This window comes from Aquila chrysaetos, chromosome 3, assembly GCF_900496995.4.
Source record: "Aquila chrysaetos chrysaetos chromosome 3, bAquChr1.4, whole genome shotgun sequence".
NCBI lineage: Eukaryota > Metazoa > Chordata > Aves > Accipitriformes > Accipitridae > Aquila > Aquila chrysaetos.
Genome location: NC_044006.1, coordinates 69,162,670 through 69,188,358, shown reverse-complemented (window position 1 = coordinate 69,188,358; position 25,689 = coordinate 69,162,670). Strand labels below are relative to the sequence as shown.

The following is a 25,689-nucleotide window of genomic DNA, read 5'->3' as shown; positions in this document are numbered from 1 at the left end:
GTGCTAATGAAAATCAATGAATTAACTGCTAGGGACACCTAGACTAGTCCTTTTCTGTATGAGACTTACAAAGTTTATCAAGGCTTAAGTCCCCTTGAAAAGAATGCTGTCATGCTTGGAGGAAAACATGCTATCACTCCATATAAAGCAGTGTGATATTACATCAACAACGCAACATGTTGAAACTATGAACGAACATTTGATGTGGTATTTCACAATGCCCTAAACCTCAACTGCATTCCTAAACAGTATTTATAGGAGGCCAGGCTTGCTTATACTGAAACTATGTTATCTTGGGAAATGCAGGGCTAATATTTACTCTTGCCAAGCACTTGTTCCCTTACGAAAAGTCTGAAATTTTAAAATTTAGACTCTTCTAAATCATCCAAATCCAAAGGAATCTCAACAAGTATTTAATTTCTCAGTCAGCTTGGCGGCAGTTAAATGGCATTGCGTTGTCGGTATGAACAGCTGCGAAGCACATACATCGTCTCCTGACATGGATCCTTGCCATTTGTTTGTTGTGATACGCCGATGTGAGAATTCACGAGTTAGGGCTCAATCACATTTCCACTGAAGCAAATGAAAGCTTGATTTGGCCACCTATATTTATTTAGCACCTCGTAGCTGCAGACTGAATAATTGCTTTTTGTTATTGCTGTTGTCCGTATCACCTCTGTACCTGGAAGGATGCAATGACAGCACTGAAAAATGGGGAGCAGGCTAAGAAATACAAAATAGAGGGGCCTTGGGTGTAGTGTCACCATTCAGGTCTGCTGCTTTTGTATTACAGTCTTTCTCTCCTTCCATCCTCCATCGACTGTTGAGGCCCCGATCCTGTGCGGAGCCCACTTGCATCAGCAACTTTCTCAAGTGGATTTTCACATCTGTGTAAGCACAAGAGCCTGTACTCGGGTGTTCAGTGTTCCATCTTCATACTGGTCATGAAGTCTTTGCAATGGGGTAATGTCTATCATATGCTTATCCTACGAAATGCACAAATCCGATATATATAAAAAAAATATATATATAAACTGCATGTTACCACAGCCCACCGACGCTGAGGAAGACAGCCTTGCGCCGAGGCCAGGCGGGACCCTCACCTCAGGCCCTCTCCTCAGTGCAGCCCGGCTGGGGCAGAGGTGGTACAACGGTTCCAAGTCCCGCTCCAAACGCTCCTGTACACCCCCGCAAAGCTCGTATTTAAAATGGGAAAGAAGTTTTAGATGAAGCAACCGTAGCTGGGACAAACCGGACACCGGTCAGGGCTGTGAGAGAGGCGGCTCCAACGGGCGGGGGGGCACAACCCGGTCGTTAGGCCCGGTAAGGGGGGACGGCAGGCCCGGCCAGGGGTGAGGGGTGAGGGCTCGGGGCGGGGGGGACTGGCGGGCCGCGGGGCCTGCCGGCCAGGGCGGCCGGGGAGAAGCGGCGGCCGGGGAGAAGCGGCCGCCTCCCGCCTCCCGCCGCCCCCTGCGCTGGGGCCGCGGCGGCCCGAGGCGCGGCGCGCGCGGGCGGGAGGCGCGCTCCCGGCGGCTGCGGGGCGGCGCGCCGCCGCGCTCGGCCGTCGGGAGCGCGCCGGGGAGGCTGCGGGCGGCGGCCATCTTCTCTCGACAGCCGGCTGCTTCCCCAGTGCAAGTGAAGCAGCCCCGCCAGCCCCCTCCTCCGCTCCCTCCTCCTCCTCCTCCCTCCCACTACACTCAGCCGTCGCCGCCGGTCAGAAGGGGGGCGACCGGGGAAAGCGAAGGCCGCGGGGCGGGGAAGGCGCGGGGAGGAGGAGGAGGAGGAGGAGGAAGAGGAGGGGGGGGAAGCCGGGCCGCCGTGAGGGGAGCAGCCCCTCGGGGGCGGGCGGCGGGGCTCGCCGGCGGCGGGCGGGCGGGCCGCGGGGTGCCAGCCCGGGGGGTTTGTGCCTCCCCGGGGCCGGCGGCGGCCCCTCCGCTCGCCCCTGCCGGCCGGCCGGCGCCCCCTTTGCGGGGTCAGCTCGGGGGGGGGGGGGGGGGCCCCGCTCTAGATGGGATAAGCTGTAAACATGTTTAGCTTTGAAGGGGATTTCAAAACAAGGCCCAAGGTGTCTCTCGGAGGAGCGAGTAGGAAGGTAAGAAACGGCGCCTGTCTGTCTCCGCGTCTGTGTCGGTTTCCCTCGTCCCCCCGCCCGCCTTCCCTTCTTGTGTTATCGTTGTTTTTGCCGTTGGGCCTTCAAAAATGGGAGCAGCTATGACTAAGGTTTAATAGAGCGAAGAAATCCTCCCCTCCCGATGATGTGTTTATCTCTGGTCTCCGTGGCTCTGTGTTGGTTTTTTTTTTCCTTCCTTTAAATAAGGCCACACACACCCTCCCAGGCTTGTAGTGTAGTAAGAATTGTGGGAAGCGAGGAAATGTCTCCTTAGCTCGTCCCCCCTGCAAGCAATCCGGTTTGTTGTGGCTGGTAGCACCTCCCGAGCAGCTCGTCTCTAGGGCTCCCGGGGTGAAGGAGGGAAGGACTCGGAGACCTCTTGTCATTTCTGTCCAAAGGGAAAGTCTTGCGTGGGCCCACCTCGCTGGAGAGATAGGGGGGAACAGCCTTACACAACTCGAGATCAATGCAAATTGCTGGGGGAGGCTTCATTCACGTGAGTGGGGGGTTCAGCTTTTCAGTCAATTTGTCGTGTGCAGGGTGAGTAGTAGTTAATTGTCTGCTGTACCAGGCTATTGAATGTCCTTGTATTTATTGATGGAAAAGAAGTGAAATGGTTTATTTGGATCTTGCTGATTGGATAGTGTAGTCAAAGGTTTAGTCAAGCACTGAGGGGCATAGAACTACCAAAGAACAAGAAAAGGGACAGTGTTTTTAGAAGTGGCCTGATTTGTAAGGGTCACTTTAATTCATTGCTGAAATACTGATTCCCCGTGTTGTCATTGGACATGATTGTGTGGGAAGCTACTGAGAGTTTTCGTTAGTATTTTTGAATCTTAATAGGGGTGAAAATAAGTCTTAAGTTTTTGTTATTGTGCACTGTAAGCAAGTTTGGTTCTCTGAAACTTTTAAGGTTTGGCAATACAGTTAGAAAACTTGAGCTAAAATACTGTACTATGTGATATTAAAATCACAGTGAAGTTTGCGTTTTGGTGTATTGTCTTACATAAGTTATTAAAGAGAACGTGTAACAGAACTGTATTTAAATTGTGCAGCTTTTCATCTGAATAATCTTCTGTTTATCTTAAGACATTTCTGTTCATCAGACTACGTACAATGGCATTACATCAGTCAAAAATGCCACAAATATTCCCCAGATGAAGCAGGAATTGGCAGAACATGCCCTGTGGTCCTCATCTGTACACTTTAGGTACTTTGCAACTTTTGACGGTGACTTGCTAATAGTGTTACTTGCACGACATGTTTCCTTCTACAGAAGTAAACAACTGTCATAATATCTTCTTTTACACCTACTGATTTCTTCGTGAAAATTCAGCAGATTTCTATCTATTTTAATTATATGGGACAAATTTGTTAATGTTATACAGGTATACATTTCCAAGGGCAAATATTAAAAGGTAAAGGAAGTGGAAAATGAAATTGATGCGTAACCTTCACTCTCTCCAATACAAAGGTTGTATTTCGTGATCAGATTGATGCTGACTGGTCCACAGATTTCATGATCTTACATTGGTACAGTGAAGTGCTTGTGCTGCGTCAACGCAAATCAGTTAGTTGCAGCCTTGGACGTCATGGTTATATGGACACTGTAGAATGCCCTTGAAATAGCTGCTTATTTTCAGAAACTCTGTAGAGTACTAATGAAAGAATTTTTTTAAACAGTACTAAGTTACTTCTAAAAATTCAGTGTAGCTGAACTTCTGTGTAAGCATACTATAGCACAGATTGGTGTGTCAAGTGTTTACATGGGTTTCATGAGCTTCTCGTTATCTCACGTCACAGGCTCCTTGGGATCATGTTTCTCATACCTATAGGCTTTGGTTTTACAGAAGGCTGATTTGTAAAATGTTTCCTTTCAGCTTTTTGTGCACATGGAAAAAAAAAATTGTTCTTTGACAAACCCCCTTGCCCTCCAAAATGTGTGTAATTTTAGAAAGATACGGTGTGTTTCCAACCCTGCACCTCTGCGATGCTCTATTACCTGGATGCTTAGCACTGCCTGTTTTGATTCCTTTGGTGGAATAAAGCACAACTCAGAAATACTGGTAGAATCTGTATGCAGGCTGCTTAATGCTAAGAATAACTCTCTACCCAATTTGCGGAAGCTTCCCAAATGTTGTTGCACCTGTATGGCTACATTAGCAAAAACCTCCCAGTACGAAAGCAGGGACTCCAGTTTGAGGAGCTAGTCGGTGCTAAAGATGCCAGCAGAGTCTTTCTGATGTGGATACAACTACAGCAAAATAAAGATCAGCAAAACTGACTATTAAAAGTATGGTTTTGCTAACATAACTGCAGCTGCAAACAGTAACTGTGTTGGTCATGGGTCACCTGTCGATACCTTGTCTGATACTGATCGACATGTACGTCTGTAGTGTTTCCTTAGGCCTCATGAGGGGTTGATGTCAATAATGCCTATCAGTATAGGCAAAATGATAGAAGAGTAGTTGGGGACTCGTGGCAGTTAGAAAGGTACTGAATATAGTGTGCTTTGTCACCACTAACTTTTATGGCATTTTTGAATTATAAAAGCAGAGAGCTTCAGGTTTGTTTTTATACTGGTTGCATCTTACGTTCGTGTGCATTATGATGGTCTGAATTGCGGATGCCGTAGAGAGGCACTTCAACCAAACCTTTTGCCAAAAAAGTAGTATTTAAGTATCACTTATTTTTGTTAAAATCCTGGGTTGCAAAATTAATGTTCTCAACTGTCCCTGTGACTGATCCTTTCAGAATATTATTGTAACGTTTTAATATTGCATTGTATGTCATAAAGTGTAAAAATATAGATGGTATTGTCAGTGTTGGGACTTTTCCCTCAATATCTACTTTCAAAAATCTGCTGATTAATTTGGACTATTTGCATTAGTTTTATATGTGTTTCAGGGTGTAGATACTGTATTTTATTTACAATGTGATAAGTTAATTTTTGTGGGTGTTTTTTTTAAAATTTTTGGGGTTGCTTATTGTTACCCTCAAAACATCATTCTCTGCTTTATTCAAAAGATATTTTCAGATTTAGTTTTAATTGTAACTGGCAAAACATATTTTTTTACTTCTGAAGTAAAATAGCTTCCAAAAATGAATGTTGTTATTGTAGTTCAATATGGGAATGTCTTGACTTATTCACGGACTTTTCGTACAGGACAGTAATTGTTGCCTAAAAGGCTGTGGCTGAATTTCTGTGGTGTGTCAGGCAGGAAAAAAGAGGTGCGTCTGAAGGGTTAGTTTGGGGTGCAGTTCAAATTGAACTAACCCAACCTAACTGTGCAGTGGACTGAAACATCTCGTCCTTCACCTGGCTGGTTCCCACCCCATCCTTTGCATCTCATATAGGTGGAGTGTCACTATGCCTTCTGGTGGCAGCTGGCAGGTCTCACTCATTTTATCATGAAGTTGGACTCCTGGTGGCATAGTGCAGAATCTGTTTAACCACATCAGCTTGATTTGGTACAGTCAGGCCTAGTGTTCCTTTATAATAATTTGATCGGCATTAAGAATAATACAAGGTACCTGTCCTTTAGTACATCCATGCAGGGAGATCCCCATGCCTGTGCTGAGATGTACAAGGGGCTCTGTAGCTCCACATTGTTCGTTTAGGTTGTGAAATGTATTAATGACAACTTGTAAACCTTTAATAGGAAAAATGGTTAAAAGAGTATTATTAAGTCAAATTTACAGTATCACTTGAGAGATCTAAAACATGCTTTTATAAATCCCAAGACTGTTTAAAATAGGGTATTTTAAAATTACAGTGCAGTATGAGATGGTTTTAAAAAAATCTTCCTTTTCAGGAATTTGTGATACAGATGAATTAGCGCTGTCATGAAAGTGAAACCAACTTCACTGAGTTTCTTTTTGGGTTTTGGTTTTGTTTTTGTGGAAGACATGGAAGATTACTAATGAACAAACAGTGATGACTCCATCTGTATTTTAAAAAGTCTGTCTAATTTCTTTTAATATGGGCATTTTCAATAATCAGAGATTTTCAATTTACAAAGCTTGTTTATATTTTATTTTAGTAGTTACTGATATGCTTTCTTAAATTAATAGCACAACATTAAGCATTATATTCCTGTATATTTTTCCCCCTGCTCACAGCTGAAGTGCAGAGGTGGAACTCCAGAACCACCTTGTTTGCTCTTTGTTGTCTGTATTCTATGCATGAAGTAACTTCTTGTGGAATAAAAATTAATGATTTAAAAACACTAGGCTGCAAGATTGCCAGTGTATGGAGAGGTCTGCACAGGTTGGGATTGCTTATGGTGATAGATGTCTGTAGGATTTAAGTAACAATGGAACAGATTTAAAAAACAGTTTTGTTTAAAGTTGTTAATAATTTCAGGCAGGAAGAATTACTGTTTTACTGTATCTTACTTGAACATACACCAGGTGGTAACAGAAATTAAATGATGCTAGGTATTTATAGTACAGGATTTCTAGACTGCAATTACAAATTTACATTTTATTTTTGAATGGTGGGAAAGAATTGCACTGCTTTGCTCCATAAGATCTTTGTCCCATAAGGCACATGGCGTAGATCCTTATGCAAGTACATACCTCATTCTGAGTCACAACTGTGTTTTGTCCAGAACATTGAAATGTCAAAGCCTAAGTCTTGAAGTACTCTTTGAATTTCAGATTTGTGGTGTGGAAATATGATGAGACCATCATGTTGTAAAATAATGACTGTCTGTCAGTAGGAAACTATATAATTAATGCATACTAGATTCTTGTGGATTTTTTCCCTCTCGGTGACATTTAAAATTCTCCTTATTTGAAAGGAAGCTACGAATGATGGAGTTGTAGTTAGCTGACAGCAGTCATTACACTGTTATTTTCAGTTATGTGCTATTTTCTCAAATTCAAACCAAAATTTCTGCTTTTACAGATATTTTTTTTTTCTGCATGTTTCTGAGAAGATGAAAAGTCACTCAACTACAGTGACGTGTACAATATACATCTTAAAAATCATAATAGAGACAAACTGAGAGTAAGTTTAAAAGCAACTTGTTTGCATTTCACTTGCCCTCTAGAGCCTCCAGTGAGGTCCTGGTTCCACTGTGTGTGGTTTTGTAGCTACTGTGATAAAAGTGGTTCCAGATACTCACTACAGTAAAATTTGAGCTAAAATGCTGATGTTTTCTAGCAAGCACTGTGACATTGGTTTCAGTGAGGCCAGGCTTTCCCTGGCCAAATGCCTCTTCCTGGTCGTATTTTAAGTACTTTAAAATACCTTCTTCTGGAAGATGGTCTTCTCTACATATAAACTTAATCATGATGTAAATAATCAGAGATGTGAGGAGTTGCAAACTGTTTTAAAGCAAAATTTTTCAAGCTGCTGAACATGTTTTACTCAGGCTGGCTGGAATTTGAATTGTAGAGGTTCAGTTCAAGACATTGTGAGTCTTTTAAAATGCTAATTTCTTTTAATATTCAGAAAGAACAATTGAAGTGCAGTTTATCCTATGTAAAATAATGTTGGGCACTAGAAACATTGTCGAGAACCACTTTGGAGGGGGACGTCTCCCATTGTCCACCTTTGTTCTCTACAAATAAATGCTACAAAATCTTCCTTTTATTTGTTTGACTTATTAAATACTTGTGTTGAAAGGAATTTTATTCTATAAATTGCTTGGCTCGCTTCATTTGCTTTGCAAGTTGTTACTGATTTTTATGTGGTTCAAGCTAAATTCAGCTGAAAATCATGTTCCTCATTTTAAGGAAAGAAAAAGATACAAGTTCCTGGATTTTGTAGATGAAAACCATATAAGATCTTATAATTGTCCCTAGAAGTTAAAAGATCAAGTGCTTATTTGTTTATACATGAGAATTTCCTAGAAGTCATGCCTTGTACTTTGTATGGTCTTATTGTAATGTTAAATAGAATAGCAATCTCAACTAAAGAAAGAAAATAAACTCCTGTGGTTTACAAATAAATCTCAAACATTTATTAATAATATTTATTTTTTTGTGTCAGTGTATTTTTTTGTTATTTTTTTGTTAGTGTGCTCAGTGTTTAGACAGCACATGAAAATAATTACTCAGTTTCACCTTTGCATCTAGCATATTTAGGTTTTAAATTTACTTGCATGGAGCTAAGATAGCTTTGTTAACATGACTGTCCAGCAGTGTTCAATTTCAGATTTTAAAAGTCAACAAATAATAGAAGTATTTGAAAAAGTTTAATTGTATATACTTTTTTTTTTTTCTGAACCTGAATTTTGAGCCAAGAGGGTTGAAAGTTTATTATCACTCTCAATGCGAATGTTTATGTTACTCAGTCTTTGTCTAGGATACATAAAGGCTAGGAGTCGTGTAAACATACTTTTCCAACTAAGAGTGTATTTCAGCAAAATGAGGACAAGAAAGTAGCTTTAATTCAAATTTTTCTTTCGTTATGTATGTATTTAATTGGAGTTTTTGAAGCACTGACATTGGCAATGTTACAGTGTTGGATGTGGCTGTTCTCATCACCTGGTCTGTTACAGCTGTGGTGCGATGTTCAACTTTGCTGTGATGAACAATATGGTACATAGGAGTTTTATCCTGATGTATAAATTAACATTTCAAATATTACTTAACATTTCTTTGATGGTAGTCACAAGCTTTCCTTTTTGTATACTGTCCTCCATCTGCTTCCTTGTTTTTGGCCCTTTCCCCCTTCTGTCTTACTCTTTGAGTCATCATCCATAATGTCACATTGTGTTTTGCTGTCACATACTGCTGCTTTGCTTGCTTGTTTCTTTGTGTCATGCCTTGCATATTTGGTGAAGAAAACTTCTGAAATCGGGCTCTTCATGGTCCTGCAGCTTGCGTGTTAGAGCCTGAGGTTGGTTGTCTTTACCAGTATCTTCTGTTGGGGGAAGGAGCAGACAGGAAAGGGACTGCAAGTCATACAGTAAACATTGCATGAAAGACACAGCGTATTCCCTGTTGTGCACTTTGGAGGTCAGGCTCCTGAAGAAAGAAGACTACATCATAGAAAGTGTTGAGAATTTAATTCAGTAAATGTCTTTTCGCTCCTTTTGAGTTAGGGTTGAAGGTATCAAGGCAAGCTGATGCTTCATTCCTCCTAAAATGTCTGCCTACCTTAACAGGTAGACTTGATACCTGACGTCTGCCTCTCTGGCAGGTGAAGAAAGAAGATAGCATGATCATCACAGAAGAGAGTCAAGGAAGATTGGGAGTAGGAATGAGCTAGGTGTGATCTTTGGAAGTTACTGTCAGATGATCTCGTACTGTGAGTAGCTCTGGCTGTAGGTAGGCAGGAGGAGGTGGTGGAACAGCTGCTGTAGCTGTCAGCAGTCACATGACCGTATAGATGGAGGTTGTCAAATGTACATCACTTATCTTAATGCTGTTGACATTCACAACCAGCCACAGAGCAACAGCTACTGAATTTAGCTTTTTCATTGTGCTGTTTATTAAGAGGCAAGGCAGGGAGGATTTCAGAGATGACTGTGCAGTTAGCTATCCTTAAGAAGTAATTTTGTTAGAATGCCCTTTGTACATGAAGAAGATTTTTTTCATAGTTCTTTTCATCTCTTTCCCACAGCAGGTTTATTTTCTATTGCGTATTTACTGTTACTTTTTAATTTCTGAAGAGACAGTGTATTCCAGTTGGGTTGAGTAACTCTGAAGGAGTTATATTTTTCTTGCATTTAATTTAAATATATTCTTTATTCATAGTTATGATTCTGTTCCTTTATGTTTCTGATCTATGTGTGTCTTGTGAACAAGAACAACAGTATTATTTGACCCATAATAATTTTTTAAAGGTGGGATGTACTTACCTGAATATTTTATTCTTTGTCTTAAGACAGTTCCTCTATTGTTTTATTATTTATTTATTTATTTATTTATTACCTCTATTTATTTATACTTTAGCAAGTTGGTGGTTTTCCTTACAAATACTCAAAGCAAGTATGTGACATTGACTAAAAACTTAGTTTTGTTTTTTTTTTTAAAAGTGAGTTGGTTTAAAGAGACTTCATTCCTGATCAATGCAAAGCTGGTGATACACTAAGTGAGGATATGCTGTCCTCCTATATCTCCCTCCCTCTCCAAATACTTAAAATTACTTGTTTTTGATAAGCCCTCTGGCCGCTTATTTTCCTTTATCTACTAATCCCTTGCATTTACTGTGTTTGTTTTTTTTTTTTTTTTGTATGATTCTCTTCTCCACTCACGTAGCAATTTGTCTTCCATTTTCTGTATGTTATTTGGCTTTTTCTTTCAGTCTGCTCTGAATGGTAAGGACAAATTCACCAACACTGCTTCTAAGCAGAAATGCTCTCTGCATGGTGCTGCCTGCAGAATGAAACTCTCCAAGCATATTGAAGAGTTGTCACTCTGATCACTTCTGAATAGGAACATTTTACTAACTTCTTTAATGCATTGGGTATCAGCTGTTGAAAAAGAAGTAATTGTTAAAAAAAGTCCTGAAACTTTAAGCCATCTGTTGGTTATTTCTTGATTTAGTACATTATTTTGTCTTTTTTGTGTGTGTGAGGTCAGAATCTCTTGCCTCATGTTACCAAGCAGACCTGGAGCCTTTCCTATTGCTTGAGTGGAGATACATCATCTCATGTATGGATTTTGGTATGATTTGTTTATACTGTGTTTAACACATGGAAAAAAACCTGTCCTTAGAGGGCAATAGCTGTAGTTAGTGGTGTCTTTGGCCATAAATACTGTCTTTAGAGGAAAAGATGGTTAACCTTCTTGTGGGATTTTTTTTCTTGATGCTTGCTCCAGTAAATGATCTGAAATACAAACCCAATTTTAAATTCCCCTTTTGCATCTATGTTTTTCTTTTTTCATTCTCTCTTGGTGGTCTGTGTTAAAGTATATTCTATCCTGAAGAAACTAGAAGAATCATGACCTTGCTTCCTCTGTATTGTCAAAAAAGAAATGCAGAACAGTTTTGCCCTCATTTTTCGTATCTGCATATAGACATTGAAAATATTCCAGCACGGTTGTTTTAGATGTGGTTAAATATTTTGTAAACATTTGTTTGCCAACTTCAAATTTATTTTTATGTATTCAGATACAATACATTTTCAGCTTGAGTGTGTTTTATTCCGGCATAGGGAGAAAAAGGAAGTAGTTACATGTGTCATAGAGGCAAAAAAAGAAAATGGTTTCCTTAAATCTATTGTCTGTTTTAGACTGGTGCCAGGGTACTTTAAACTCTTATTGTCTGCAGTGGGAGCTGAATACTCTGCATCAAAAAGGAATTATTTTGTATATTTCCTTGGAAACTACACAGAACCATCCAGTAAGAGATTCTTGCAAATAAATAAAGCTTTGTTTATATTTTGTAATCTATGGGTACTGATTTAAGATTGTGGTTTAAAAGCTAATGCACAGGTTTTCTATTGTAATGGTATTGTTCTTTAGAGGCCTCATGAATACTTTAGCATTCTTTTTCTCTATTGGAGAGATCACTGTCCTGAAAGTTTCGGTTTGTAGCCTTAATTTGGGTGAAGAGTTCAAAATTTTAAAAGAAAAAATTCCTTCCATTTATGTTACATAAGTCTGTTTTGACATCCTTTCTGGACACGTTTTGAGGAAAAGGCTAAGTAAATATAAGAGCTTAATGCTTTTTTGCAAGTTAGACAAAAGCATGGGGCTTTGGAACAGTATGTGATTGCTTTGAACATGCCACAACTTGCTGTACGCACCTGGGCCAATGACTTGCGTACACTCCAAGCAAGGAAAACACTTGATAAACATTTGGTACTACCTGGTAGGATTGGGACCCTATTATGTTTCAGCTCCCCCATTTGTAAATGGATGGTGTTTGCCTAGATTACTGGGATGCTGAGAACACAAACCTGGACAGGGATCAGTATAGTTTGCTGCTGTCTGCCTGTCCCTTTTCTTTTTACATAGCTTCCCTCCATCACTGTGCTTTTGAGAGGGTTGCATTGCATGTATTTGTAAGTGCCAAAAATGATTAACACTTGCTTTTCTCCAATGTCTTACGTATTACATATTATGAACAATCCCCAAAGTGAAGTCTGTATTAAATGTCATGAACACATTTGAATTGTGTTTGAATGAAAATGCAATAGTATCTTTATTTGTGCCTTACAGGAAGAAAAGGCTTCTCTCCTGCATCGTACTCAGGAAGAAAGGAGAAAACGAGAGGTAAAGTAGACTGTAAGCATTTGCATGTGCACTGGATTTTTCTTTGATGTATAACATTCACAGTCCAAAGTACTTCTGCTGCAGTTGTACTTAGTTCAGGAATGTTTTGTTTCAGTTTGCAAGTTCTATATAGCCTTCCAGTATACTAGGATTGATAAACTGTTTGACTGCTTTTAAGATGCTTCCCAGAAGTGATTTTCATCTCGAAAGAAAGTAGTTAAGCATGTGCCAGGTGCAAAGGGAATTTTTCCTTTTATTTTGGTGCTTATTGGATCTAGTCTTTGTTGAGAAGAGGTAGGTATTTGGCTAGCAAATTGCATTTTTTGGCTTGTCGATAATCTGTTACTATGGTTTGGTCTCAGCAAACTGTCTTCTGTTCCTGGTTCTGCTATGGTTTCTTGGATGACCTGCAGTAATTAACTTCCCCAATGTGTGCCTCAGTTCTGTGAAGGTAAAATCAGAACAGTGATACTTGAATGCATCCTAAAGTGCTTTGAAATGACCTGATAATTGAGGAGCAATGAGAAGCTGATGTGTGAGGCTTTAGGAAGCCTTAATACTGGTTTGTAATGGAAGTTTACTGCCATGGATAATTCAGTCTGGAATAATGCAAAGGAGGAATAGGCAATGAAAGGAAAACACGCCAGTTTTAAAACATGAATGTATGTGGCAATACGAAAACAAAATTTGGTAGTACGGATTTAAAGTGAGTATGTTCATATTGTCATTCCCCCCCCGATATGAGTTGAAAAAAAATTTTGGTCTTAAAAACGATGTAAAAAGTATAACTATGTAGGTTTCATGCTAATCAAGAAAGCATAGCTATTTGGCCCTTAAAGATGTGTTTGACCCTTGCTAGATTAAATAGAAGTTCTGCAGTGGCTCCTCTGTTTCTGAGGACAGATACTGCTTTTTTTTTCTTTCCAATCTGGATGTATAATTACAGACCAGCTTACTAGGAAGTTACTAGGATTTCACCAGTTAGTTCACAATGCTGTGTTATGAATCAAATTTATGATCAGTGAGTCCTTACCAACATATGCAAAAAGACTTTTTTGCACTTGTCCTGGTTTCAGCTGAGATAGAGTTAATTGACTTCCTACTAGCTGGTACAGTGCTATGTTTTGAGTTCAGTATGCGAAGAATGTTGATAACACTGATGTTTCCAGTTGTTGCTAAGTAGTGTTTAGACTAAAGTCAAGGATTTTTCAGCTTCTCATGCCCAGCCAGCGAGAAAGCTGGAGGGGCACAAGAAGTTGGCACAGGACACAGCCAGGGCACCTGACCCAAACTGGCCAACGGGGTATTCCATACCATGGGACGTCCCATCTAGTATAGGTACTGGGGAGTGGGGGCGGGATCGCCGCTCGGGGACTAACTGGGCGTTGATGGGCGGGTGGCGAGCAATTGCACTGCGCATCATTTGTACATTCCAATCCTTTTATTATTACTGTTGTAATTTTATTAGTGTTATCATTATCATTACTAGTTTCTTCTTTTCTGTTTTATTAAACCGTTCTTATCTCAACCCATGAGTTTTACTTCTTTTCCCGATTTTCTCCCCCATCCCACTGGGTGGAGAGGGAGTGAGTGAGCAGCTGCATGGTGCTTAGTTGCTGGCTGGGGTTAAACCATGACAGCGCTTCATAAACTTTTTGCCATATATCAAAATAACCCATTCGGTTGCTTAATTCTGTCTGCTGCAAAGCTGATGCAAAGTCATATACTCATATCTGTATATGTACACGCATACACACAACGATTTTCTGTGGCATATATCAGATTCTCACAAAATGAATGACTCCTCTGAGAATAAAATCAGTTATGGCTTTTAAAAAAATGCCTGTAGCAGAATCTTAGCAGTGACCTCAGACTTAAAACCTTTGCAATTAAGGGTCACTAATTGACAATTATGTATTCTAGGATAAAACCTGTACCTAGAGAAAAGGAGAAGATACCTACTTTTTAGTCAAGCATTGCATTATGATTATGAAGAGGCGGTGCTTCTCTGTAATTGATACTCTCTCTGGCTTGCCCCCATACTTTGCACTTTTACTGTTAGATACTTTGGAGAGAAAAATATCCTTTGGCCTATGAAAATTTTGATCTTGGTCCACGCTCTAGAGGTAATCAGAGTCTTTCAAGTATATGCTTATTCAGAGAAATTGCTTTAGGAACAGGGGTTTCCAAGAAAAATAAAATAGGCATTGGATAGCAATTTCATCTGGTGTTTCTCTGGTCAGTTCAGGTTAAGTTCTTAAGTTGGATGTGTCTTTATGGGACACTGAATTAGAAATCAAGGTTTTGTGAGTTGAAAGTTTATGTGAACTTTCCCAAATGTATTTTAATGAAATTTATAAAAACATTTTGGTATTTTGTTTTGCTTGGTGGCCCTCAGAATTATGGGCTCGTTATAGTTCAAGGATTGATTAGGTTAAAGTTTCTCTTCTCGAAGCAGACTTCTCTGATTTTTACTCTTCGTCTTCATACTTTCCTTTCCTCAACAACTGCTTTGTAGCTGTAGGTTCATAAGCAACTATTTTATTTACTTCCCTCTTTCATCCCATAAGAAAGTATATGGACATTATTAGAAACCTAATTACAGTAGCCACTTCCCTTGGATATTTATTGTGATGGGATATGCTGGGTGTGTGTGTTGTCAGGGGACTCACTGAGTGCTCTTTCCATAGTACCTTAAGCAAGCTGGCTTTCAGTTCCTCAGAAAGTGAGCCATTGTAAAGGATGGTTTTAACTACTCTTTCTAGTTACTGAGGAAGACATCATAAAATGACTCACTTTACATGTCTGATTTGAAGGAGAGAGCAAGAATTTTTATTAATTTCCATATTGTGCTCCTGGGCTTAAAGCATTAAGGCTCATTTTCCTTTTACTGCAGTATTGTCTCCAAATAACGGATTTTTTTTTTTTTTTTTTTTTTTTTTTGGTTTGTGTTTTTTTTCCCCATATTTAAACTGCACCAGCCTCATAATACTGATATATTGTTTGCATGGAAACAAATAAGTGGGTCTTCAGTGTTAGCTGATCTATGCAGAGAGACGAAGGGTGTCATTGAGTTTGATGAATTCTTCAACATGTTAGTATTAAGACTTTGTCTTATAAAATACGAATGCGTTTATTTTGATTTCTGTAGTATTACATACTTATTGAGTATTAAAAATTCTTTTGCAATATCTTAGTGGTAAATTTACACTTAAAAACATAACAAGCTTGCTCCCCGATTTATGTGTATTGGATGCAAACCTTCAAACACTTTATTTTACTGATGATTAGTGCTTAATTTTAATTTAAAAAAATTCCTTTTGTATACAAATACATTTCATAAAATGGTAGAAATTAGAGTCAGTTCCACAATGTTGATTTCAATGTTCTTTCTTTGTTTTACAGGAAGAAAGGCGGAGGCTGAAAAATGCAATAATAATCCAGTCATTTGTAAGAGGGTACAGAGACAGAAAACATCAAGTATGTACTTATTTATTTAGAAAGATGTAAAACAGTTTTGTTGCAAATGAGACTTTCTAGTAATAAATAATTCCATTGAAAAATCTTCATCGAGTATTGTGTGTGCCTACAAAGTGGAAGTTCTTTTTCCCTCTTGAAATTTTCATTTGAACCTCAATATTTTAGTAGATGGACCTTTATTCTGCAAAGCATGTCTGTACCAGTGGACTTCAGTGGGATTACACGACTTTTTTTTGAGCTGACAAAGCAAATGAAAACAGTTAGGTATTAGCAGCTTTCACACAGCAGTGGAACTTTTTTTTTTTCGTTATGGCTAAGGTGGTAGTTTGAGTCAAAAAGATGTTCTTTCTAAGCTGCTGTTGGGTAGATTATTGTAAGAAAGAGTTGTATCTGTTTAAAATCGCTAATGTTTATTAAGTAAACTAGGTGAAAATGTTTGATGTGATATTCTTTACTTGAAAAGCAACAAATTTGTTGCAATGTGTATTTCCGGAATTACAGAAAGCAGTTATGGCTTTAACTATGATATTGTGTATATGTTTTGATCTCTTAACAAATATGTGTTGTATCCATTTTACTACTTTGCAACCACTTCGGATGGGGAGCTGAAATGAAGTTTTTAAAATTTTGCATCTCTATTTTACATCATAACCATTATTGATATATTGATGCATGTCTTATTTTTAAGTACTCTATCCAAAGAAGTGAATTTGATCGCTGTGCTGATTTGGCCCAGTCTGGAGGAACCTTTTCCACTGCTAATGGAGCCAATTTGACTCTTTTAGTTCGTCAGTTACTCTTTTTCTATAGACAGAATGAGGATTCTAAGCGTTTGGTGAGTACTGTTACATACTTTGATCCATAGTACTTTTATTTCATGCACTTTTAAAGTACTCTTTGACTTAAAAGATTTTGAAGGGATGCAAAAAAGGCTTTGAGCACTTCAGTAAATTCATTTAAGAATTCTGGCTTTTGCTGGCTTGCACGCTGCTGTTTTTCATTTAGGCAGAATAACTTAAAATTAGATTTTATATGTGCACACACACACACACACACACAAAAAATGTGTGAAATGAAGCCTGGAAAAATCCTGTGTGTATTATTCACAGTAGTTTATTAAAAATAATATGCTTCTGTTAGAATTTAATTTTTAAACAATATTTTCCACTTAGCTCTCTGGTCATTCCTAAGGTGTTTGGGTTGGTTGGTGGTGTTTTTTTTTTTTTTTTTCCCCCTCCCCATCACTGGTCAGTAATGCTGGCGTATCAATTGCAAAGTCACTGCAAAAATCCCAAATGTACAAGTAAATATGATTTATAGTGGGTATTAATAATAGACATTAAAGAATTATGCCTATTTAAAACAAAAAAGTTATCAGATAAATTTGTTGCAAGAGTAAAGTTATTTGTAAGTGTAATTCAGTCTTAACTTTGAAAGTTTAGTACAAGCAGTTGTGTAGTTTATGTTGTGTCACAATTTCTTTTTTATCAGCTGAATATGATTGTCTTACTTGTCCTCCAAAGGTATCCAAACCAGGATTGAAATACTACTGTCTGTGTTGCAATAAATAATATAACTTGTTGTTATAAACAGTAAACTTGTGCATATCTTTTCCCAGGTATGGATGTGTCAGAATTTAATTAAACAGAGTTCTCAGTTTGTTAAGCAATTGGATGGTCCAGACAGACTTACTTGCTTATTCCAAATAAAAAGACTGTTGGGGCTGTGTTGCAGGTAAATTCTTTTTCCTACGTGCTACTGTCTAAAGTGGGTTGAGAAATTATGCTGGGCACTTGTTTGTTTCTTTTTGCAACAGGTGAAGTATTAAATGTAAATTTATTTTATGGAGAGAACTGTTTATGTTAAATACATGTTTAGGCCATGGTATAGGATACTTGTTCCTATGTAAGAACAGTGGAATGTTCTTAAGCTCTGTTGACTTTCAAGTTCAACATGGGCGTAAGGGATGCCCTGCCTAGAGATAGGCATAAGTATGTTCTTAACTGTTTGCATATAGCGATATCATTAGCAATATTTGTGGAAACCAGAAGAACTGATAGTGATTAGACGATATTATCTGAGTTAGACTAATGTTCCAAGGATATACTTTGGATATATTTTGTTTTAAAACTAATATTATTTAAGATGCCTTTCCTCGCACTTTATTTTGAATTTAAGACATGTTAAGCTGTTACATTACTGGCTTCAGCAGTACATTTATTATCTGTAGTGGGAGGATCCTTGGAGGATCACAGGAAGGTAAACCTATCAAGGTGACTTGAATAGCTGGCAGCTAAAGCCTAGTGTTAGAAAACAATATATTTGTTCTTATCAATAATAGGAACCAGTTATACTCTCCAGAACTTTAAAATAGGTTTTTTTCCTTTTAATTTTGAGGCTTTTTTAGAAAATTGTTTCATTCAAGTCACTGAACCTTGTGTTCTTACAATTATGTATACTGTATGTATAATAAACAGTGACACCAGATACTGAAGACTTGAGTGGTGGGCTTCAGAGTCCACGTACAGCGGAACACAGCTGTGGTGTCACTGGATTGAATTGTACCTTTTCACTGCAGTTGAAATTGTGGTTTTGTAAATGCAGCTCTGTTAGTATTCCCACTCTCCCTTCCTGACTGGGTGATGTGGGAAAACAAAAGGAGTGGAAGAGCTGTCCCTGCCTACACATATAGGGACAATGGAGGAAGAAGCTCTTCTTAACTGTACCTCGCCAGCATGATGATGGGTGTCTTTCTTGCTTTCTGAGCTACTTTAATTTTCTGCAGAAGCCCAGAAAGTGAGCAGTGGGACAGGTAGCCAAAAAAGTATTTCCCTGGGATAAGTTCAGATTCATGAGAAGTTGTAGCTTTTGATGCTATGGAAAAAAAGGTGACTGTTGTAGCAAAAAATGTTAGTTTGATTGCAGCTACATGTGCAAAAAAGGTCTTGTTGTCAGAGTATCTTTTTTTCTGTTCAGTGAAATGTCTTAGCTATGGTGTCAAAACAATTTTTGCTGATAGGTCTCATCTTTCTGAATGGCTGGGAATGAAAGCACTTTGTTAGGGCAACTATGCCTATATACATCTCATACTAACAAATCCTTTTAATTCTAAACCGGCTCTTAATCTTCACCATTTCTGTGGTTACTGGTAGTTGTTTCGTAAGCAACTTGCTAAAAGGATGGGAATGGTTGTATTTTTAATATTTCAGTCTGTAATCAAAGACATATTTTTTTAGTTATACATATGACATTCCCCAGCACTTGTTCCCAGCCCATATTGCTCTGGGGCTTTCATGGCTTCATTTTTAATCTGAGTAGTAATACATGTTGGAAAAACATGTATTATTCTTTGCTTCTCTTCCAGTTTGTGCAATAGACTTCCAAACTTTCAAGTCATTGAAAGCAAGAATTTAGTAGGATTTAAAGAGAGTGCGCCATATTTGTAGAAACCATAAATCAGGAATTATTATTATAAAGGTGCCAACAAAAAGATGTAGCAAACCTACTGAGAGCACTTGGAAACCAAGTAGAAATAAGTTATTTTAAGGTGAACTTGAAAGGTTTTTTGTAGTTCTATTTTTAAATCAGTGTACATATGCCTGTGGTGAAATAAGAGAAATATCTTGTTAAATAATTTTGATTTAATTTCATTTATAGGCTATTGCAAAATTGCAATGATGACAGTCTGAATGTTGCACTTCCTATGAGAATGCTTGAGGTATTTTCATCCGAGAATACGTATTTGCCTGTTTTACAAGATGTCAGCTATGTGACATCATTAATTGAACAAATTTTGCACTACATGATTCAAAAAGGTGAGTAGCTAGGATCTAGAAGTTCTGGGAAATACTCAAAAATTAAACAGAATGTGTAATACCTGAAGACCATGTTGTTTAATCACATTTTTGCCTTTACCACAGACATGATGAATTAAGTGCTGCATACACTAACCTATACATTAGATGGGTATTTTGCTTGTAATGAGATCACTGCTTGAGAAATTACTGTTTAATTTCTTTGGAAATTCTGTTCATAAATTGAATATTCTACCAAGTTACTTATACAGACTTTTACCACAGATTTTGAGAGCAGGTGGTTATTTCCTAACAAAAGTTTTATTCCAGTAGTTGTGTGTACACACACACACACACACCACACACACACACCGTGGCAGTTACAAGCTTTAGTTGTGTAAAAGTTGGCCATTGTGTTGCAGTACTGTTCTCTATAACTGCTAACTTTCATTATTATCGTAAATTGGCATTACCTTTTCATCCTGCTAACACTAGAGACACCTTAGCAAAGAGATGGTGACCTAGCTTTTATTTCCCTTGTACTGTCATCAGCAAAACTGTTTGCTAAACTGCCATCCGTTACACCTGTGCAAACATACTGAAAGTTAATGAATTGTGTAGTTATCACCAAAATTGTGTTTTGTCTCGAAGAAACTTTATTACTCTGGGAATGTGCGAAAAAATTAATTTGGCTTTCTGATACCATAGCTTGAGTTTGCAAGACTTGTGAGTGGGGAGAAAAGACAAAAAACATTATGAAATAAACATCTTGGATCCAGCTTCATTGGTATAAAAAGCAAAAAGAGCACCTTCCAATTGGTTAGTTAATTGTTGGAATAATTCTATGTAAGTTTCAAATTACATTCAGTGGACTGGGCTATCTTATCCTGTTACTAAGGATTTGGTTTTAACTACTACATGTTAAAGTCACTATGACAGAAAAAATGACTCTTACTGTAGCACATATATTTTACTTGCCTAGGTGTAGCTGAAACTATAGAAGTATTTGTGTTTGTCTCATTACTTACTATACAATAAATATATATTCCAAAATACTTACATTTGTTCTTTTAGTGTAATATTTAGTCCTCACAACTGAATATGAAAGCTTATCAGGATGTTAGATCATATAATTTAGTAGAAGAACTCAGCTTTCTGGTCACTTATAATGGGGGAAAAAAAAAAAGAAGTGGTCGTGTGCAACTACAAATTTTCTGTCTCCTAATCATTTATGATGGTTAATATGTAAAAAATCTGTAATTAGCTTTTATTAGTATATGTTTTTGCATACAATTTGTCAGCATTGCTAAGTTATTTCTTTATGGTGACTTCCACTTGTTGCATTGAATGTGAACTTAGGTAGTCCCTGACAAAGGGTCTTGGACTGGACCTCTCAATCATGCAACGCTATTTCGGCATTTACAGTGTTCCCTGTAGTTGTGGAACTTGCATCTTCGTTTAGGAGTTCATTGAGAAAGAGGAAGATGGTTTAAGAAGAATGAAATCATGTGATTCCATTTGTACTTTAGTGAGACAAAAATAGATTACCCTCTAGACATGTCTTTATGGCTTGAGTGGTAATGCATTTTATTACTGAGAGATCCCTGTTTTGGAAACAGTAATTGTATTCTTCAGCCTGCTAAGGCAAGGTGTTTATAGAATTGAGACATCCCGCCAACAGGACTTTTACGTGTGTGATGCAGTCATGTTTTGGAGTAGAGGGGAAAATTTATCATTTCTGAAAGGGTGGAAGGACTGCTGTCAAAAACATGACTAGAGTCATTCAGAGGAGAAAAGAACATCTTTTTCATAGGTCATCATTTAAAAAAAATCAAATTATTCACTTCATCAGCAGGAGTGATCAGTCTTTGAAAATCAAGCTGACTCTGAATGCAGTTATCTACCTATGATCTTATAAAGCAATATTTCCAAAGAGGTTGCTAGTATATCCTGTTAGTTATATGAATGTGACTTGGACTATTGTAAAACGTCTTTGTAAGTAAAGCTTCATGGAATGAATTGTAAAGTATTTTTCAAGTTAATGTTGTTGTTTTGTATGGAAAAGAAGAAAAATAATACTGTATGTAATAAAGTGATATTTCTTATTTGCAGGCTACTACAAGTCCCTTTATTTGTTAATTAACAATAAGCTTCCCTCGAGTATTGAGTATTCTGATGTTTCTCGAGTCCCTATTGCAAAAATACTTCTGGAGAATGTTCTGAAGCCATTGCACTTTACATATAGCTCCTGTCCAGAAGGTGCAAGGTAAATAAAGATAATATCTAATATTTGTGTACTGATTTGTTATTGTCAGAGTTGTGCAGTTTGTTGTTGAGTGTCTAGCTATTCTTTCAGTTTGTTCATTTATTTGCAATAGTAGTGATTTTTTGGTAATGCTATACATCAATGAAACAATGTAGTTTCAGGTATGTTTAATAAAAAGGCAATAAAATGCTGAAGGCTACAGTAAACAGCACAGAATAGCAGGTATCACAATATATAGGAATATAGGTGTGGAAAAATTTAGATAAGAGCAGAGATGCAGCTAAGGGCAAATGAAAAGAATTTTAGAGTTAAAAAGAACTTTGTGACAGGAGCTGAGGTTTGTGGAGAGAAATAACTTAAGTCATAGCTTACAAGCAGAAAGAGTCAGGGATGGAACAAAAATCAAACTGATTGTATCACATGTGATAGTGTTTTGTGTTAAAGTAGTACTTTGGGGAAAAAAACTAATTGTGCTTTTTTAATTTACTTTTTAGTTCAAGATTATAAACAATGAATTTAACTTCAGAATAGTTTTCTGTGAGGTTATGAAAAGTTTAAAGGATAAAATACGTAAGATCATCAGGAAAATAATGTAGTATAAGTTCATTTTTGAGAAATCTGAGAAATTTGGTTTATTAGCACAAGATTAATGGACACAGCTTTGTGGTCTTTTTGATGGACGTGTTCAAGCTTGCAAATTGATCTATTATTCCATGGATATAATTGTGGGAAATTTTGCCTATATTTTCTATAAAGACAATTTTTCTTCATTTCAGGCAGCAGATTTTTGCAGCCTTCACAGAGGAGTTTCTGGCAGCACCTTTTACAGATCAGATATTCCATTTCATCATTCCAGCGCTTGCTGATGTGCAGACCATTTTCCCTTATGAACTCTTTCTGAATGCACTATTATTAGCAGAAAGTGGATGTTCAAGAAGTGATCAAGCCCCATGGCTTTTTTACTTTGTGTTAACAGTTGGAGAGACATATTTGGGTGAGAAAGCTAAATGGCCAATTCATTGTTTTTTCATATTTGAGTTAATATGCTATGTATTTCCACAATGTGGCTTATTGCCAAGCAAAAAGGACAGTTTGTGGATAAAAGTATTGGAGAGAGCTGTTTTATTAGCTGTTCTTACACTTTTCAGTAAAAAATACACTTAATGTGGGAAGATTTGGCATAATGTGTTTTGGTCAGGTATTTCTGGTAAATTATATTTTATAGTACAGTGTGATCTGGCTAACGATCTTTTATTTGAATGTATGTGCTATAGGGTCCCTTTCAGAGGAAGGACTTCTTGTGTATTTGAGGGTACTCCAAACTTTTCTCTCTCAGCTGCCTGTGTCTACTGCTGGTACAAATTGTCAAGATGCAAACAGTGATTCTGAAGATGAGGATGAAGAGATCAGTAAAATGACAACTACACCAGTAAGCACTACAGAATTTCTTTGAATGGATTCGTATTATAGCAGCAGCAAATACAGGCAAAAATATGATCACCGTAGTCCAGTATTTTTCTAGCTACGTGTAGAAGGGAGCATGTTTACTTCTTAAAAATAGATGGCTGCTCACTATAAGCAAATGGAACCGGTTGCTTACATTAAAAACAAAACCCTTGCTATAATAAGAAATCTTAAAGTACAGGTAGTGTGTCTGCTGAAGGACAGAGCTTTTATTTAACAAAAAAAAGTTTAAACTTCTTTAGATTTTTGTATTTTTACAGAGACTGTGTCACTCTGTATTCTTTAAGTCTGTGATGATGCTAAGGTATCGTGAAAGATACCAATCTGATCTTCCAAATTAGTGTTTTCTTTTTTTTTTTTAATTGTGGAAATATTACAAGTTCAACTACAGTCTTTACCTTGTAGAATTAGCTCTGTATTTAAATATATCCACCACCTTGAAAGCCCTCAAAGGGGGCACACCTGTTTTCTGTAATAATGTATAGAGACTGTATTATAAATAGAACTTTTCACTGTAGTTTAAATTTCTACCAGTAAAATGAATCTGCACTAACTTTAACCTCCTAACACTTGGATCAAGGCTCTGCACAACCAAAGTTGGAGAGACATAAATTCAACAGTTTCTTACTGGCCTTTATATAATCTCTCAAAAGACACTACCATTCAAAGGACTTACACAGTGTGCCATCTTTCTTTGTGGAATGTGTGAAATTTCAACATATTTAGGGTTCATTAAAAAAAAAAAAAAAGTCTCATAGATTGTTTTGCCTCCTCACACTGAGCTGGGAATTTTGAATTTTTGTCTCAGGTATTCTAAGGCTTCCTGGCATTTTCTTGGTTAAGTGTTGAAAGCAAAAGTGTACCAGCTTTTCTAAGAGTTACTGTTCCTATAATGCCTACTTATATTTCAAGTAAGGTGATGTACATTTCTGAAAGATGCAGCATTTTTAAGACATCGATATTGAGAGTAACCTCTTACAAAGAGCCATGCTGCTGGGGAATACATGCAGCCTTTTACTTCTGCATTTTTAGATGCAGTGTGTTGCCATTAACCCAAAATCTTTACCAAGATAGTGTGAATAAAATACTTAATTTGCCAGATAGACACACACTGTATGTGATGTAAATATTGGCAGATTCTACTTGTGGCTTAGAGATGTCGGTGATGTTTAAGAGGTGATTAGGTAAAAACAAAGCATAAATTCCTGTTCACAGGTAACTTACAGTAATTTGTAAATTAGAGAAGATCTGCTCTGAGTAGGCTTTAATACGTAATACTATTTATTGCATTATGTTTTTCATGTGTTTTGCTTGTGAGTTTATGTATTCCATATTTTCATGCATGCCTGTCTTACAAAAAAAAACCCAAAACAGCGGGGGGACTTGTTGGGGAACACCTCTTTCTTAAAAATTCGTAATGGGATAACTTGGATCCTTCAATGAGCCAGACTGCTTTGCTCTGTCGGGGGCAAAATAGAATCAATAAGGCACAGAAAAGGCTGGACTCCACTTAGTTCTATGCCAAGAGAAAGCATTCCTCTTCGTATGCTTCTGGTACTCCCCAAACGTGTATAAGCACCCCTGAAGTTTTTTGTTGTATTTTAACCAATGGATTATGAATGTGAAAATACTGTTTGTAAGGGAACTTACAGTAGGCATCAGCTTCTGGATTTCATGTTCAGTGCTGACTGATGTCATTGGGGAAGAGATGACTATTTGCATATTTTATGCAAGTAAATGATCTTGCCTTATTGTATCCAAGTTTTGCAGAACATGCTTACATGAAAGGGAGTCTTTCCCACTGGCCTTAGTGGAAAGATTGATACCACAACCCAACAGTTGCCTGGCTAGGGATTTAAGTTGGCTCTTGGGTCTGATATTTTTAAGAATGCTACTGGGGTACACAGATGTGCTTACGTTTTAATTACTGTACAAGAAAAATTTATGTTCTAGTAAAATTCTGAAGTATTATTTTCTTTAAAAAGGGGATACTTGATCATTAAAGAGACTTAAAGCAAATTTTTCTTTGGTATGTTTGTAGGGTGATGGGAGAATATCAGTTCAGTACATAACTGAGGAGTGTCTAAAGAAATTGGATACAAAGCAGCAGACAAACACTCTACTGAATATGGTTTGGAGAGATTCTGCTAGTGAAGAGGTCTTTACCCTGATGGCATCAATCTGCCATACGCTAATGGTACAACACCGAATGATGGTGCCAAAAGTCAGGCAAGTATAAATAATAGTGATGTTGAGCTGTGGTACATCTAAAATTGGTTTTAGTAGAGAGATGTGTTTTAAATACCCTGTGGGGTTTTTTTCTGTTTTCTTTTATGATCAGCTGAAATCAGTAAGAATTTCAGAAGTTAATAATAATTCCAGGCAAACCAAAGAGT

At 37.7% G+C, this 25,689-nt stretch overlaps 1 protein-coding gene across 2 annotated transcripts in view; it reads left to right on the top strand.

The window, feature by feature from the left end:
- Positions 1-1,847: 1,847 nt before the first annotated feature.
- The window catches only part of UBE3C (ubiquitin protein ligase E3C), an 83,187-nt gene continuing 59,345 nt past the window's right edge, over positions 1,848-25,689 (top strand). The window contains exons 1-10 of one of the 2 annotated variants that reach the window (XM_030008875.2): positions 1,848-2,092; positions 12,236-12,289; positions 15,695-15,769; positions 16,458-16,604; positions 17,388-17,503; positions 19,427-19,584; positions 21,676-21,829; positions 22,606-22,823; positions 23,104-23,258; positions 25,335-25,522. In XM_030008875.2, the coding sequence (XP_029864735.1) occupies positions 2,027-2,092; positions 12,236-12,289; positions 15,695-15,769; positions 16,458-16,604; positions 17,388-17,503; positions 19,427-19,584; positions 21,676-21,829; positions 22,606-22,823; positions 23,104-23,258; positions 25,335-25,522 (1,331 nt within the window). In that variant the 5' untranslated portion in view covers positions 1,848-2,026. Of the gene's footprint in view, positions 2,093-12,235; positions 12,302-15,694; positions 15,770-16,457; positions 16,605-17,387; positions 17,504-19,426; positions 19,585-21,675; positions 21,830-22,605; positions 22,824-23,103; positions 23,259-25,334; positions 25,523-25,689 lie in introns of those variants that run through there. The other variant, XM_041122669.1, reaches the window with a different exon arrangement.